Below are 15,644 nucleotides of genomic sequence, written 5' to 3' on the forward strand. Positions count from 1 at the left end.
TTTTATAATCAGACAGAGGGACTTGACTGGCTCCCTGGGATGACCAGGTTCCCAAGCCCTGGAGAGTTTTCGGGTTCCCAGGCTATGGTCCACAGATCACTAGTGGTCCACAAGCTTCATTCAGATGCCTGCGGCATGTCCACATTAGATATTCATATTAATTTTTATCTGTTCTATTACAATTTGAATTCTGTGGAATGCCAATTGTAATAAAAGAAGCAATAAAGATACAATTAAAAATCATACAGCATCTGGTACAATGCATTAAAATCACGAGAACAGGCAGAAAAATCAGTAAATGATCTGCCAGGACCCTGACCTATTTTCAAGTGGTCCATGGAGGAGTGGGGGACTTGGGAATCAGCCGTCTATGTTAGGATCTTGGCTTTAAGGGCTTACATTTCTCTTATCAGACCTGGTTAAGTAAGGAGTATGAAGTGGGTCTATGGATCCCGGTTCAAGGCCAAGGGCACCAAACATTGCCGCTGCTGCACCTTTCACATACGTCAGTTCGGTGTAATCTACCATCTGTCTCATGGAAATGAGCTTTTCATGAGATATTTTAGGCATATGGCTGATGCAAATGCTAAATGGGATTCTCTTATGGAAAATATCCCTTTGCGGTGAAGCCTTGCTGCCTCTCGAGGACTAATCAAGATTAGCTTGTGCTGATCAGCTTGGAGTAACAAGACCTAATCACAGGACGAACTGATAACAATTGGCTTAAACAAAAAGACAGGCTTGCTATTCAGATAACGTCTGAGTCAGTTACTAGAGGTGAGAAACCAAGCGAGTGACCCCACCACACACACTTCACCTCCCTGTTGCCATAAATTTATCTCCTTCAGATAATTGATTTAACAGCAGGCACTTAGATTTGCCAAGACTTTGTTAAAGCAAATCCCCAGCAGAAATGTTTACAAAGGCTTACTTCATTTTGATTTCAAAAGAGAGGCAAAAAAGTAACACACCTACTAAGTCCGGAAGCTGCTTTTGCATAAGCCCATAAGCGAAATAGCAACTTTCAAATAACTCAAAGAGACAAGATCGTCAGCACATGTGTGTTTCAGAAGATTTCTGTACTAAATAGTGGATCATGAGGCATTAATCTGCGTTTCCCTCTAGCCATCGGTGCCAAGAGTGTCGGAGTGCAGAGAGAAGTAGATAGATAGGGGCAACAGTTCTTTAACTCCCCCCCCCATGGACCACTTAAATTGCTGTGGATTTCAGCAAACCACTCAATTAACTCCCCCCGCCCCCACTAGAAATCAAAGCACTCACATTTCAAAAACTGTAGCCCTGTCTTTCTAAGCAATGGGTATGCCTGTTTTCATAAGCAAAGTTCTGTGAAGTCCATCTCCATCACCATCAGAAAGAAACATAAGCCAAGCACAGCTATTCGTGGCGGTTCCACAACCTATCGTACCTACAGACACAACCTCAAGGGACCTAGCAGACCACAAGCAGTCCATGGACCATAGTTAGAGAACTAAAAGATTATTGGTTTTGTAGTATGGCACCCATTAGACCACAAAGCATAACCTCAAACCCATTTTGCAAACTTTTCCTGCCTAGACATTTTCGGCCAATTCACAAGCCTGGAGTTCCACTCTTATTTCAAACCATATCATTAAACAAAACAAAAAGGTTGAGGAGCTATAAATTCTGGATCAGCTGTGTGCAAGCTCAGATGAGCTTTAAGAAGTCTCTCTCTCTCCCACCTTTACTCTCCCATCCTGCACAGGCAAGTGATTAAATGCCATCGATTTCTGAAGCCAAAAGCAACCTGTAATAAATCCTGGGGAAATCAAGAGTGAGCTGCAGGATTCAAGGCAAGAGGAAATCTAGGTTTACAGGCTCTACAGGGAGCTGAGCAGCTGGCACCTCAAGGACCCTTTGCTTTCCTGACAACTCTCCCCCCTTTTGGGGGGGGGGCTAAAGGAATTAAAACTCTGGAATGATCCCCAAACTGTTAAAAATGACTGGAGGCTGGGCAGAGCCTTACCCTGGCTGAGTTCATGATTTACTCTGCCTGCACACTTTCCTCCCTGAAATTTTAATGAGAGGTTTTTAACGTCAAAAGCCAAAAGAGATTACAAGCCGTCCCATAAGTCATCCATATTCTATTAAGAAAAGGAAAAAGGAAAAAGAGGCTTCCCAGGTTCTGGAGCTGTGTCACAGCAACAGCTTTGGAGTCAGAAACCAAGGGCAGCTGCAGACAAATGGCAGGGAGCAACTAATTCACAAACTACCGTACAGCTTGCTGATCAGACGCTGGCAATGCGGTGGGTGGCTGTCTAGCCCCTGCTCCACTGCTGTGCAGGCAATAATATATGCAGGCAAGACTTTGTATGCAAAACAACCTCATCTGTTTAAAAACAGCCTGGGAGAAAGCTGAAACGTTCGGATAATCAAATATTTGGATAAATGGAAGCGCTGGAGAGCAGCCTTGGAGATAAAACTCCCCTTCCTCCCACTGCATACATACAGCAACTGCACCAGCTCAGCGGCTCATATTTATTTGAGAGTTACAGGATAGCTTCAGCAGCCTGACAAGCCACTTAATCATAAAATAGCTTTACTTGCCCTAGAATAATGGATGAGGGCTTCCTAACTTGAAAGCAAGCTGCCAGGATTGCTTTCATGTGGCGCACTTCCACAGCACTGGGGGGGGGGGGGGGTTGAGAGTGAATAGTACAGTCATGTCACTGGAGCCCATTATGTGGGTCTTTCTTACCTGACTGGCAGGGCCTAAGCTGTGGGATTTCCTCCCCACAGAGGTGTATCTGGCACTTTCACTGCACCACTTTTGACTAAGCTGAAGATGCACTTCTTTCCCTTCTTCTTTCCCTGGCTTTGAACACCTAAGAAACAGCACATATATTTTAGGACCCACCCTAACTGGGATTGCAATTTGCTTTAAGATGTAATTTGTTTTAATTCTGTGTCTTGCTATAATCTGCCTTGGCACTTTCTGGGGAAGGGCAGAAGTGATCATCATCATCATTCAGGTGAGAAACAGCCACCCAAAAAGACTTGTCCATCTGATTCCAATAGGGAAACGCTCCCCGGAACTGTGGAACCACAGCAAACAGAAGTTAGGACAATCCACTGTGTGTGTATGTGTGCATGGGAACACAATGTAAGTGAGGAGCTTCAAGAGCCACTATTTAAATTTACACACACACACACACACACACACACACACACACTGGTTTTTCAAATTAGAATTTTATCTAACATACAACATAAAAACAAGATTCCAAAGAATTTCCTGGACTTTCCTCCTCCCCTCTGTGGGTCCTATTATTAATCATTTCCTCCTGCATCTTTTATAATAATCCAAATATTTTACATCTCCATTATATCCAAAATTCCACAAGAGCCACCATTTCTGGGAGGCACCAGCTGCCCTATCCAAGGCTATGCATGGCAGAGAAAAGCTTTGAAGCCAGGTCTCCAACTTGGGAGCAGAATTCTAAATCGTGGGGAGAGGAGGCTCCTACAAGAGGCAGTGATGGCCACCAACTTGGATGGCTTTAAAAGAGGATTAGACAAATTTAATAGAAGACAATGCTTTTGCTGGGGCGAGTCCTGCAGCACTCAGATCCTGCTTGTAGCCTTCCCATAGGCAGGTGGCTAGCCACTGTGAGAACAGGATGCTGGACTAGTGTTGGCCTGATCCAGAAGGCTCTTTTGTTTTTCATGAGGGCCTTGAACCCAAGTCTTGACTTGCACTCACAGGATCTTACTAGCTCTGTCACATACACAAAAAAGAGGTAGACATCAGTTCTAACCTAGGAGAAGAAGAAATGGTATCCCCTTTTAAAACAGAGGCAGAGAGCATAATGGCTCTCTTCCAGCTCGCACAGTTAAGTTTGGTCTAGCGACAGCAACAGTACCAAGGGTGCATCACAGGCAACCGAAAAACAACAACACACCCGCAAAAGCTATTAAAAATTAAAGCCGTGCTTTATAGCCTCATAATGGCTTCATTATACCCGTTAGGTTATGTAAGCTCAGAGGAGACACACCTTAAAAGGAGCATTAACTAGATAATAAAGTAAGTGTTTCACACATGCCTCTGAGGGATGCTGGCGAACAAGCAGGAAGGTGGGAGAGGCAGAAGGCTGCTAGAACTTGCAACTCTTCAATGCCATCAAAAGGAGAAAAGTGTTCTGCTTCAAATGTCCTGTGGGCTTGGCAGCTTGGACAGGCACACTTTTCACTTTCGGCCTACCGACCGACCAAAGCCAAACCATTGCATTGTAAGAAGCCAACTAAGAAGCCAAACCATTGCATCGTACTTTTTGTTGTTGTTGTTCTGGTTGGCTCAGCACCAACAAAGTTCTGTTCTTCTCCTGGTTCAGGCCTAGACAAGGTTCCATAATCAGTACGGCATACTTGAACTGGTTCAGTTTTGCTTCCCAAACCAGGCTAAGTATTCAGAAATACTACCATCTACCCTATTCCTCCAGTGGTGGATTTATGTTCCTAGTATCGCTTCAGTATGTGTATGTGTGTATAATAACCTGCTTTTCCTGCAAGGAGCTCTGGGCAAAGGACATAGTTTGTCTCCCTTTTTAGTCTCTCACCAACCTTATGAGGTAAGTTGAGCTAAAAGACAGGTTTGCTCCAGGGTTACCCATTAAGCTTTATAGCTGAATGTGGATTTGAGCCTGAGTCAATTTAGCGGCATCCCATGGTTGATGCTCTGCTTTAAGCTGGATGTTGAAGCCACCTTGGGTAGTATTCAACTAAGTTCCACGCAGAGTAGACCCATGGAATTTAATAAACCTAAGTTGGTCAAAGCCATTCATTTCAATAGACTTACCCTGCACTGGACTAGAATTGCAAATAACACTCCGCTTTCAAACTTCTAGCTCTGTATCCAACTGTCAATGCAGACCATTTCATGCTAATGGAGCAAGCCACTCAGAGTGGACATTCCCACCACCAATCAGCCCTTCCCCCTCCATCAAAGTTGACCAGCAGAGGGTGGAGAACTGCGGGATCTGGCCCACCAGCTGAATCCAGTCCCCTGACCCCACCGTATTCTGTAACTGCAGTATCACCAAGGGAAAGACCTTTTTTGTAGCACTGTCCTGTCATACTTAACATAAACCTGGACACCAGCTTGACTCAAATCTAAAACAGTGGTCACCTTAAAACCTGGTTAAGACCCAGGGGAGGTATCATCATACAGGCCCATTTCATCTCCAAATCAAGATCAGAAATCAGTTTGTCTCTATTTTTGCCGCCAGGCTGAATTCCATTGTTTCAGATCTCGTGGACATGGAGCAAAGCAGTTTTACCTGTGGAAGATACTTTTTGACTTCTGTGTGTAGACTCCTTAATATCACAGGGCACAATAAATCCACAAAACAACAGTTGGTATTATATACCCTGGACACCTTGCCCTTTTCAGATTAAATCCAGAGCATGCCTGTCTGTCCTGAAATGGATCTCAGAGAGGTTAATGGGGCTTGATCCAAGGGAGTATCCTTGGAAATGCCGACTTAGTTGACTAGCATGCACCTGCAGGCCTTCTGGACAGTTGCACCGTTGCTTTACCCTCAAGCTGCTCATGTATTCAGATTTTGTGGTTTTTATTCAGTATGTTAATTGTTTGTACTGTACAGTGGTACCTTGGTTCTCGAACTGTATCTGTTCTGAGAGTCCGTTCGATTCCCGAAACCATTCGAAAACCAAGGCGTGACTTCCAATTGGCTGCAGGAGCTTCCTGCAGTCAAGCGGAAGCTGCATCGGCTTCCAAAAAGCGTTTGCAAACTGGAACACTTACTTCCGGGTTTGCAGCGTTCGGGAGACGATTTGTTCGAGAGCCAAGCCGTTCAAGAACCAAGGTACCATTGTATTTTATTGTAAGCTGCCCAGAGATCTTGTGTATTTGGGTGGCATATCAATATAGAAAATGAATAAATTAATGTTACAGAAATCAAATAACCCGGGGGGGGGGGGGAGAGAGGACTGAACCAGCAACAGGTCATTCTTCCTGCCATTCAGTAACAGTTGCGGCTTAGAATGGTTCTTGGATTCTTGTCCAAGGATGCCACCTTGTGGAAATTGCAGCATATTGTTAGAAGTCACTGAAAGGGAGAAAAGCGCTCACAGTTGCAAACAGGATGCCTGTCTATTCCATTGGTCTGCACAGAGGTCTTCTGAACAGCACAAAAAGATGTGCCTGTTGTAATAATACCACTAACACCTAGTAGAATAGCAGTTGAGAACTTTACCAATGTCAAGCCAAGGTTTAAATTCTGATTCTTGCCTGGACTAAGGATTGATAACAAACAGAATTATATGGGATGCTAAACTAAAGCAAGTGCTTTTCCCCAAATGAGTCATGTCAGAATTGCTAAAACTGCAGAGTTAGGGAACATCCCCCAATCCAATACAGTATGTTAACAGCAGATATATCTCATGATTGAACACCTGTGTCTCATTGGTGACTGCCTTGATGTTTTCCTACATGCTTCTCTCAAGCATAGGAGGCAGCGTTCTGGATGAGTCTTATGTCCAATAAATGATTTAAATCCTTGGGGAAAGCATGCAATGTGACCCCCTGCTAGGAATATATCAGTTCAAGACACAGGCAGGGAAAGGGTACATATCTAAAGGCTTCCTCCATGAAGGTGGGGAGGATCCATGCCTATTGAAAACTAGCATATCAAGTTCCTAGCCTAGTCCTTCCTCTTGACATTCCGTTTTTTTCATATGGGTTTAAATCAAAAGGTGATCCTGCACTTGCATTCTGAAGTGACACAGTTCTAACAGAACTATGCCATGAGGGCAAATCTGAACCAGGGAATAACCAGCTCACACTTGCCCTCTACACTACATGCTAAAATATATTGGCTTCTACCAGAATATATGAGAACATGAACTGTTCCTGTATTTCACTGCAGAAACAGCAGGCACCTTTATACACCTGCCAGGGTCCCAGTACTGTCTTGGAACCACTGCATTATGTAACTAAGTCTGTGAGCTGCCCTTTTATATTTCCCCATAAGGCTTTTGATTGGTGCTTATGTTGGATCCTGAAGCATTGTGCAAAATTTTAAGTGCTGGCTTGTAGCTGCCCACTATACAGTACACCAAGGTTTTTGGGGGTATGTGGGTAGGATTGAGGACAGCTTGCCAAGTGTACTCTCAAACCTGGGGCCAGCCCTAGAGAAGAATTCCAACTTTCAGGGTAAGAAAACCGTTGGCTAAATTCAGCATAACGGAAGCAGGACATAACCTATCCCAGATAACCCATTGATAGCAGGGAGGGCACCTTAAATGGTATTTTTTTGTTAAGACCTGGAGGAACCTCACTGCAATCAGCCTGCATAAACTGATGGATGTCAGGGAGGCAAGCCTCCCTAGCCAGTCACTTACCGTTCAGCTCAGGAGGCAGGTAAAGGTGGTAAGTGCTGTAGATGTCATTGGACATCTGGAGCTGGAGCTTGGTGTGTTTCTTCAGGAGTTCAGCTATGTTCTCCTCCTGGAAGGGTGTCTTCTCCAGAATCACCACAGCATCTGTCCCGTCACCAGAAGCGCTGTTCACCTAGAGAAATAAGAACAATAAGAGTTGCCTTACTGGCTTGAACCAAGGAACCTGAGGCCATCCAGGTGTTGTTGGAATTCCAACTCCCATCAGCCCAGGCAGTACAGTCAATGAAGGGAAGGGCCGTAGCTCAGTGATAGTGCATTTGTTTTTCACACAGAAGGTCCCGGGTTCAATCCCCAGTATCTCTAGGTAGGGCTGGGAAAGACGCTTGTTTGAAATTCTGGAGAACTACTGTTGAACACTGCAGACACAGTGTATGATCCTGTTCTATGTGGCCAAAGAAGTGAGCCCAAGGAGTAATAAGGGAAAGTCAGTATCCTTACCAAAGTAGTTTCACTTTCCATTCTTACTCCACTTTTTGACTTACACCTGAATTGGACACCACTCTGTTTCCAACCATTGCTGGTCAGATGAACTTGGAAGCTCAAGGCACCAATGTCATTCCCTGTTTTAACCCAGCAAGTGGTAATTAATAGGATGATGCCTTTTGGCCACTGGAGGTCCTATTCAGCTATTAGTCATTTAATTTTCTGCGTCACCCTTCTCCAAGGAGCTCAGAGAGTTCCATGGCTAAGTGGGGGGGGGGAACCAAGGCCTCCTTGGTCCTAGTCCAACTACTCTTATCAACTACACCACCCTGGCTCTAAAGCAGGCACTCCCAAACTGCAGCCCTCCAGATGTTTTGGCCTGCAACTCCCATGATGCCTAGCTAACAGGACCAGTGGTCAGGGAAGATGGGAATTGTAGTCCAAAACATCTGGAGGGCCGAAGTTTGGGGATGCCTGCTCTAAAGCATCATGACAACCACTGATGAACCCATTCTCTGTGAAATAGTCTCATCATTTCTTAAAAGCCATCAAAACTGATGACTGCCGCTACATCTAGTTCAGGGTGTGCCATATCCAGAATCACTAGAAAGAGCCAAGAGGAAATCGGGACCTTTCCTTAGAACTAGTTCTGCTGTCACAAGATGATGTCGACATGAAGAGAATGGTGTTTGTGCACATCCAGCTGAGCAGAACTGCAGGACAAAGGGGCATGCTTAGTCCCACCAACTTTCTATGAGTAAACCTGCATCCATACTGCAAGGCCCTACTTTATCATGAGGGACTGATGGCTACAAACGCAGCCTAAATGTGGGTTGTTGCCAGGCAGCAAATGGGGATGGAAAAGAAACAGTGCCATTGCTTCACATTAGGAGGTGTGTGTGTGAGAGAGAAAAATGGGATATATCGTATTTTTCGCTCCATAGGACGCACCTAGTTTTTAGAGGAGGAAAACAAGAAAAAATTTTTTTGCCTTCTTGAATTGTCCTAGGCATAGCAGCCAACTCCTGGAAGCCTAGGTGCCTTTGCCCCCCATTAAATATTTGAGGAAGCTTCTTTTGGATCAGCTCAAAGTTGTGCAGCTTTTTTTGCAAATGGGAAAAGCACCGTTTTGGGGGGGGGGGTCAGCTCAGAGTTGTGCATCTTTTTTGCAAAGGGGGGAAAGCTCCATTTTTAGGATCAGCTCAAAGTTGCTGAGTTTCCTTGCAAAGGGGAAAAATCCTGTTTTTATGGGGTTCAACTCACAGTTCTGCAGCTTCTTCTAAAGGAAAGGAAAGGGACCCATTTCTACAGTTTCCAGACAGATAATCTAATCAGCCAGTCACATGTCTCCCTCTGCAGACAACATTTGAGGCCTAGGCAAGGGGCCGGGAAGGGAGCTCGCTCTCTTATCTCCCTCCCTGATCTCTTGCAATCAGCTGCTGAGCAGGTTCCTTTCAGCTCATTTCCTCTTGTTAGCCTTTAGCTCAGGCATCCCCAAACTGTGGCCCTCCAGATGTTTTGGCCTACAACTCCCATGATCCCTAGCTAACAGGACCAGTGGTCGGGGGAGATGGGAATTGTAGTCCAAAACATCTGGAGGGCCAAAGTTTGGGGATGCCTGCTTTAGCTCTTTCTCAAAAAACACACAACAACAATCTGCCTTTAGCCCCTGGGCTATTCGGCTCCAGGGACCATGTATTTGCTCCATAAGACGCACAGACATTTCCTCTTACTTTTCAGGAGGAAAAAAGTGCCTTATGGAAAGAAAAATAAGGTAGTGGATGAATGGAACTGATTGATGACATTTCACACACATTAGTCAAGTTTGTACAATCAAATTATGGCTTATTAAGCATGAGCTTCGCGGAACAAGACCCAGGAAGTTGCATTTCACCACAGCTTCCCATTAGTATGATTCACGGCTTCCAAACACACCAGGATCCAGAAGCCAAGGGAGGGAGCAATGGGGGAAGCAAGCAAGCTGGAGCATAATTTACCGTACTAAGAATCTGAAGCAGGCCATCACATGGGTCATCCCAATCTTTACAAGAGCCCTCTACAAGTGCAACGAAGATGCCTGGGATCCACAGGACTGTAGGAAGCTGCCTTCTATAGAGTCAGACCATTGATCCATTTATTTTAGAACTGTCTACACTAGGGGCAGTAGATGTGTTGCCTTCCCATTATTGTGGACTCCAATTCCCATCGTCAGGGATGCTGAGCGCCCAACAACATTTGAAGAGCAACAGGCTCCTCATCCTTTCCCAGCGGCTTAAAGTGAGCTTCTAGGAGGTGGGGGCTGATTAGGATGGATGGACATGTGTCATAAGGTTCCAAATTCCTATACTATACAGGGATGCAACCTGGTGGGGACACAGATAGACTGCAACACTTTGTTGCAGGTCCCACTTACATCTATTAAATCTGACCTTGGCTGTTCCAACGCACACACATTATCTGCTGCTGCTGGTGCCTTCTAACTCTGGTTTATTGATCCTCCACACCTTGAAAAGTTTCCCCTCCTCCTCCCCACCCTGAATTTGACCTAGAGAGTCTAATCCATTTTCAAGTCCTTTCGAAAAGCCATTCATCTAGAATTTACATGCTACTTGGAAATTATAGAGATGCCGTGCAATTTCCTGACACTTCATCATGTGCCTTGGCTATCTGGGAAGAGGATTTACAGAGGACAATAAAAGAACTAACCCAACTGTATACCCCCGCCTGCACGGAAGAACCTGCCTCCTGAACACTGTACAGCTGTAAACGGTGAATTAAAAGAGTACTTGCAAATTTCCCATTTTTATGGCCTCCTAAGTGACAACTCCATCCATCTTATTTACAGCATTTCAGTTAACTGCTAGTTTGCAATTCAATTCCACTTTAAACACTAAACATGAAAAACTGATCTCCAGGCTAAAAGCAATAGATATGCTAATAAGAAAAAAATAATCTAAGCTTCAAGATAGGTATCTAGTGCTTTTGTTAGGTGGAACAATGCAACCTGTACCCCCTTCCACACACAGTCCCCCCTCCTGCACTGCACAGTATAATAAGATTGCCCTCTAAACCTCTCATTTATTCCTGGCTGCCAAACCCAGAAGGCTGCCGAACCCGATCCAGTTCCTGAATTTCAACAGCAGCCACAACTGGGGAAAGATGCTTGAAAGGCAGTGCACACAGAGATTTAGAGATGCTTGAAAGGCAGTGCACACCCAGATCAGGATCAGACTGACCAGTACCTTTGTGGGTGGCTTTCCTCTGTGTGAAGCCTGGCTTATTTGCATGAGCCATCCTGAAGTACTTGCTCTGAAATAGTAGCACATCTGTTCTGTCTTCCGCAGCAACTGCTAAGGGTAAAAACAGAACAGGTGGATCTGGGGAGGACGGAGGCTGGTGAGCGAATGGATAGCCCTAGGGAACCTTTTGATCCTCTCCAATATTACGATGATCACAGTTCCTCTTCCACCTCTTTCTGGTGCCCATAGAACAGGAGTAGGAAACCTTCTTGTCTCTATGGCAGGCTGCCTACCTGTCAAAATGAGCCTGAAGTTGAGACTTCAATGCACCATGTGCACTCAATCCAGCAGGCTGTGCTTCTACAGATCACTGGCTGGTGGGCAGTACAGCCAAAGCCTGTTTTCCCTTGTACTTTAAGGCTCCCGGCTGGCATCCAAATCTCCACTATGCCAGGTATGAGGCAGGTTTAGGAAAAAGAGCCTTGTAGGCCAGGCTATTCTTGCATCCTTGTAATAGGATGTTCCCCTTTCTTTGGATGTTGCAGACAGAGTATGTACAGTATTCCACATCTACTTCATTGCAAATACAGTGGTATCTCGAGTTACAAACGCCTCAGGTTACAAACACTTCAGGTTACAAACTCCGCTAACCTGGTAAAGTTACCTCGAGTTGAGAACTTTGCCCCAGGATGAGAACAGAAATTGTGTGCCGGTGGTGCAGCAGCAAGAGGCCCCATTAGCAAAAGCATGCCTCTAGTTAAGAACAGTTTCAAGTTAAGAACGGACCTCCGGAACGAATTAAGTTCGTAACTAAAGGTACCACTGTATGTAAGTGGTTTATAATATGTTTATAATAAATATGGTAAAAAATGAGAAAGAAAATATTTTTGCATCCAAATTCTGGGGCCTATATAAAGTGTGCTCCCTAGCCTTTGCAAATGGGTTGGAAATCAGTTAAAAATTTAGAGAGTGAAGAAGATAACGTTGCATCTCTGCCCTGACCACAGCAGATGAGGATTCCCTTCTGTCATTATCCACTCATTATCACAGAGATAAGTACCCACCATAAAAAAGAGTTAATATTATAATAACCACAGCTATAATTCTACAAATTCCAATTATAACTTATTACCCATGATGGCAATAACCATAATCGGTGTTGCTGCGTGACCACATAAAAACCAGTGGTGTTCAATTATACTAGTGCCACTTATCTTAGTGCTACTAAACAAAGTACACAGGGTCTCAGAGCTCCATAGCTTCTCTAAGTAAAGTTTTATTGAAAAGTAGTTTTATTTATGAAGGAACAAGGGGTGGCGGTGGTGGGTGGAATACCTCTGAAACACCTTTGAGTTCTTATGCGCTAGCATCAGATTTGTAAGTAGCAGCTCCTAACAACTGAATCAGCATTTCACATTTGTAAGCACAAAGATAACATTCATTGGTGCCTGGTCAACCAGGGTACTGGGATTTTCCACAACCCTTATCCACAGGAGGTAAAGATGATCACTACCTTACAATTGCTATCATTTTAGATGATTAGGACTTTGGTGTGGTTCTATTTTGAAATACTTCCTGCATTTATTATTTATTATTTTCATTATTATTTTCGTATAAGAAATATCAAAAGGTGGCATACAACCTAAAAAGACAGTATTGCCACAGTAAAAAATATTTAAAATGTCAAATGTTTAGCCTATGTGTGTCTCTGGCAATTTATCCTCTTTACAAATGTGCCTATGGGCCCTGAAAGGTTGACAGCACATGTCATTATCTATGTCCGACAGTTTACATTTTATACCGTATCCTGAATGCATTTAGTTATATTTCAAGGTACCACTCTCCGTACAAATATGCCCCAGGGCAGTTTATTATGAAAAAATATAATACTATACAATCACACCAGGCAAAAGCATTACTCTTCTCCTGGGCCTTTGGCTATTTAAACAATCTATGGCCTTTTAAAACTGTGTATGTATGGGGATATTGTTTTTGTTTGTTATTACGGTATGCATATTTGCGTTTTTATATTGTAAACTGTCCTGAGATCTTCAGATGAAAGGCGGTCTAGAAATAAATAAATAAATAAATAAATAATAATACCAAAATACCCCAAACAGGATCAAACATATACACACATTTCAAGTTCACTGTAGCGCACTGGCTACACTGTAAAAATACTTGGCGTGTGTGAATGTTTGTAGTATCTCATAATCCGCACCGGCGCTATTATAATTTTCATGCAGGGAGATCTCTGTGAGATCAGGAAGGTTGTATGCATAGAAAAAACAACTTTATGTTTACTCACAAAAAAGTCACCTACTTTATGCAAGGGTATAAATTTGGCACCCGGGGGCTCCTTTGGAAGTAAGGGCAGGATATGATAAATGCAATAAAATAAAAATAAGCACAGCATCCTCTTAGAAAATAAAATTGTCAAATTTCTCAACCTCCCCCCCTTTTGGCACAGTCCACTTTCCCACGGCTTCCCCTGGAGATAAAGAATGGGATCTTCCTAAAGAGGTGGGGTAAAATAGTGCCGTTACTTCTAGCCCCGCCCCTTGAATTTGATTGGCCCTCAGCGGCTCCAGAACCAAACGTTACTACCTGTCCGTGAAGAAAGATGGCCTTGTCGCGCGCAGACTCCCTAAGCACTTTGCGCACGGAGATCTCAGCCAAGGGGAAGGTGCCAGCGCCGGGGCCTTCACTTTGGGACTCGGTGGTCCCGTTCTCTCCATCTTTCGCCTCACGCTTTCGCTTAGCGCTAGGGGACTCCGCCATTTCTCTAAAACCTGTTGGCGCGCATGCGCTGTGGTCTCGAACTCTTCCCGCGCTCGCTCGACTATGGAGCGTCAGGGCGGGCAACTCCCTCTGCTGGCAGGGAGGTCTCAACTACCAGGGGTGGTGGAGAAAGGGGCTTTACCAAGTCATTGTACGCATGCGTTAGAGTGCGGTAACATTCCTAATGTAGATGCAGGAAAGGGTGGAGCTGAAATCCAATGGTATGCACGTAGAACTTCAGGGCCACTTTAGGCACTTTTCAAAACTTCTGAGCTGGGCAGGAAATAACAGCGGTACATAAACAAAAATCTCAGGATCTAATTGTGTGTTCAGATTATTTGCATGCAGAAGCCTTGAGTTTCATCGGTTTGTGAGCAGGCGCTTTGTGATTTGAAATTATTAAAGCAAAACTAATCCATGCAAACTAAAGAGTTAGGTTGATTTTTACCGCTATCTTTTTTGGGGGATAGAGGCAGTGCTGCTATCCAAATCACCATTAGGCTAGGTTCCGTGTTTTTCTAAGCTGTTTTCAAAAAGCAGCTCTCACTTCTGTCCAGGAAAGACCAAATTTTGCAGGCAGATTCAAACGAGAAGCCACAAACTCCATACAGTGGTACCTCGGAATCCATCCCAGAAGTCCATTCAACTTCCAGAAACCAAGGCGCGGTTCCGATTGGCTGCAGGAAGCTCCTGCAGCCAATCGGAAGCTGCGCCGGACATTCGGGTTCCAAAGAAGGGTTGCAAATCGGAACACTCACTTCCAGATTTGCAGCATCAGGGAGGCAAAATGTCCGATTGGCAAGCTATTTGTCAACCAAGGTACGACTGTACATACATTCCTGGTCGATCTAGTCTAGCATCCTGTTCTCATCAGATGAGCCCATCAGGTGCCTATGGGAAACCAGAAGGCAGTATCTGTGCAGGAGCACCACTTGTGATTCCCAGCAACTTGCATTTAGAGGCATACTAAAGTAGGGGAAGAACATAGTCATCCTAGCTAGTTACCCCTATTTTCCAATAATTTATTGAATCCCCGTTTAAAGTTACCACTGCGTCTTGTAGGAGCGAATTCTATCGCTTTAAATAATGTATTGTGCATGAAGAACTACCTCTTCTAACATTCAGCTTCATTGGATGACCCCAGGTTCCGGTTTCAAGGTGGCAAGTCTCTCCACTTTCTTTAGCATCTCTGCTGTATTCTGTGGTACAAGATTCTTCCTTACCACCCATATCCCTTGGGCATTGGATTAAGAACAATAATTTTCAAATTTCTTTTGGAATTTATTTCTTAAATTTCCAAATCGTTTCCATCCCCCTAGGAGTCTTGCTTTCTTATCAGGACAAACTACACTGCAACCCCTGCATATCTACTCAGAAAGCAGCTTGCAGATAAATTGGTATAGGACTGGATCCTTAATTTCATGCAACACGCAGTACAACCATATGCACGTTTTGTTGTGTCCAACAGGACTTACTCCCTAGAATTTCAATGGTACCGCATTTATATGTTGTCTGAATTTTCTTCACAACCTGGACCACCACCCTGAAATAAATAAATGGTAAGCCCACCTGGGACCGTAGAGTGAAGAGCGAGTAATAAATAGTAAGTACACTATGGATTGCAGACTACGTGCCAGCTTTTTAAGAGTTGCACACAGCCAGAACTTCTAGTGCATCATATAGAACTGTCCTCTCCAGGGATCCCATTGACCATGAATTAGTACAGGGAGGAGGAGGGAAGGA

At 44.3% G+C, this 15,644-nt stretch overlaps 1 protein-coding gene across 1 annotated transcript in view; it reads right to left on the minus strand.

Annotated features, from left to right (window-relative positions):
- Positions 1-14,070, minus strand: part of DCPS (decapping enzyme, scavenger) — a 62,450-nt gene extending 48,380 nt beyond the window's left edge. Inside the window, exons 1-2 of the mRNA XM_035139045.2 lie at positions 13,728-14,070; positions 7,402-7,570 (exon numbers count right to left, since the gene is read on the minus strand). Coding sequence (XP_034994936.1) covers positions 7,402-7,570; positions 13,728-13,901 — 343 coding nt within the window. The 5' untranslated portion in view covers positions 13,902-14,070. The remainder of the gene's footprint in view (positions 1-7,401; positions 7,571-13,727) is intronic.
- Between the last annotated feature and the right edge of the window lie 1,574 nt (positions 14,071-15,644).

The sequence above is a fragment of the Zootoca vivipara genome, chromosome 15 (genome assembly GCF_963506605.1).
Source record: "Zootoca vivipara chromosome 15, rZooViv1.1, whole genome shotgun sequence".
In the NCBI taxonomy this organism is placed as follows: domain Eukaryota; kingdom Metazoa; phylum Chordata; class Lepidosauria; order Squamata; family Lacertidae; genus Zootoca; species Zootoca vivipara.